Source organism: Cenococcum geophilum, assembly GCF_001692895.1.
Source record: "Cenococcum geophilum 1.58 unplaced genomic scaffold K441scaffold_17, whole genome shotgun sequence".
In the NCBI taxonomy this organism is placed as follows: Eukaryota; Fungi; Ascomycota; class Dothideomycetes; order Gloniales; family Gloniaceae; genus Cenococcum; species Cenococcum geophilum.
This window is the reverse complement of record NW_027137575.1, coordinates 939,835-941,864: the sequence shown is the minus strand read 5'-3', so window position 1 is coordinate 941,864 and position 2,030 is coordinate 939,835. Positions and strand designations below refer to the sequence as shown.

Sequence of the window (2,030 nt, the reverse complement as noted above, 5' to 3'; positions counted from 1 at the left end):
GAAAAACCTGTTTTAGCATTCTATAGCTAGAACTAAAGGAAAAACCAAAATATTCTTCTTATTAACTACGCGAAGGGTATACATACGGATTTCCTAGTTAAATACAAGGAAATCTGGTATAATTGCTTTACTTTTTTAAAGAGGAACAAAAACTAGAACCATGGGTTCAAATTATAGCCCATAGGGTTCCTACCCCTACCTTTCCTAGGAGAAGGAGGCCTCTAAGCTTCTAAAGAAGAAATTGAGACCTTTAATCCTATAAGGATACAAGGACTACCTAGATGGGATCTCATCTAGTGTAAAAAAACACAATCCACAGACCAGATTCGGCTCTATAGTTTTACTATAGAAAACGAAGAAAAAAGACAAGAAATCCTTAAGCAAAAAGAGATATCAATTGCAGGTACAGCTACTAAGGTAGTAAAATACCTCAAAGTCTCTCCTACTACGCAGTGTACGAGCTGCCAAAAATTTGGCCATATAGGAGACAGGTGCTCTACTAGGGCCTATAGATACTATACGGCTGCACATTTATCTAAAGACCATTCCTGTTCTACCTATATAATAACAGGCAAGCCTTACCAGCATACTACCCCTCTTTGCATTAATTGTAAAGAAAAACACTTTACTAATAGTAAAGACTGCAAAACTCTTAAAGCTGCTAAACTAGTACGCGAAGAAGATCTATGGAAGAAAAAAACAGATAGGATTCTAGAAGGAGGCAACTCCTACTAGGCTCTTAAAATGATATTAGAGAGCAAAAGGACAGGGACAGGGGTTAGGATTTCTTATAGTTTTCTTACCATTTTCTCATTCCCTAGTAGTTGTAGTATCTTAGTATTTTACTAGGAAACTATAAACTCCTAATTTAGGGGTTTATAAACTACTAGGACATAGCTACTAGTATATATTAAGCTGCCTAGAAAGGATTTATGTATATAGAACTATAGCGCCATAGCCTAGAGGCTGCATACGCAGTATTGTACGTAGTATAATACAACGGACCTAAAAAAAAAAATAAAATAAAAAAAAAACAAACACGACCACGTTATCGGCGAGGTATTATCTTCCTATACCCCAACCAAAACTAAAACCAACACCACCAGCTAGATAGACACTAGACCGCCCCACCAAGACAGCCCTATACCCCAGTTATTAAAAGGCAAACCCTTAAACTAAGTCGCGTTTAAGGGTCCAAACTATATAAGGAGGAAAATAAGAGAATTAGGTCCCTATTACTAAATCAATTAGTCCTTTCTATTAGTAAGCTGCTAATTAATCTTAGATTAGTAAACAGTAATAAGAAATTAATCCTTATTTAAACCCAACTCTCCTTATTACGTAACCTATACCCCTAAGTTTATATTAATATAGTAAGCCTAGTAGACTCTAGTAGTACTATAATAGTATTTACTAACATAGAGTCTATTATAAGAAAGTATAACGTTATAACTAAGAAGCTACTAGCACCTAGGCCACTGCGCCTCGCAGGCAGTATTCTAACTTCGCTTATTACAGACTACTTCACCACCTAAATATTAATTAGCCTCTATACTAAAGCCATACTCTTTTTTATTACCAAACTCTTACCTACTACCCTAATTATCCTAGGTATGCCTTAGCTTTAGAAGCATAAGCCCCGCCCTAGCTTTAGGAAGCTTAAAATCCACTTTAACTTAGACTACTACTCTAGGTACTACCTCCCATAGGGGATAACTAACGGTAGTAGGGACGCCCTATATAAATACTCAGCACTACTAAGCCTAGTGCCTAGGACTATATATAAAGCCCTAATAGTAAAAGACGTTCCTAATAAAGGGGAGCCTATATAGCTGTAAAGCAATAAGATAGTAAAAGACTAGACTACCCTAGTACTTAAGACCAAAACAATAGGCCAGCCAGCCCTACTAAGACTAAGAAAAAAGGTCCACTTTACGCTACTACTACTAAGAATCTAACCCCAACCGCCCAACCCAATACCTAAAACTAAGCCATATGCTATATACGCATACTACAGCTCGCGTTATAGC

The 2,030-nt window shown here is 36.8% G+C and overlaps 1 protein-coding gene across 1 annotated transcript; it reads left to right on the top strand.

The window, feature by feature from the left end:
* Positions 1-353: 353 nt before the first annotated feature.
* K441DRAFT_717285 (uncharacterized protein) lies at positions 354-735 on the top strand (the record flags this gene model as incomplete). The annotated part of the gene is made up of 1 exon (XM_067653991.1): positions 354-735. A coding segment is annotated over one exon (382 nt), but the record flags the coding sequence as incomplete, so codon positions are not given.
* Between the last annotated feature and the right edge of the window lie 1,295 nt (positions 736-2,030).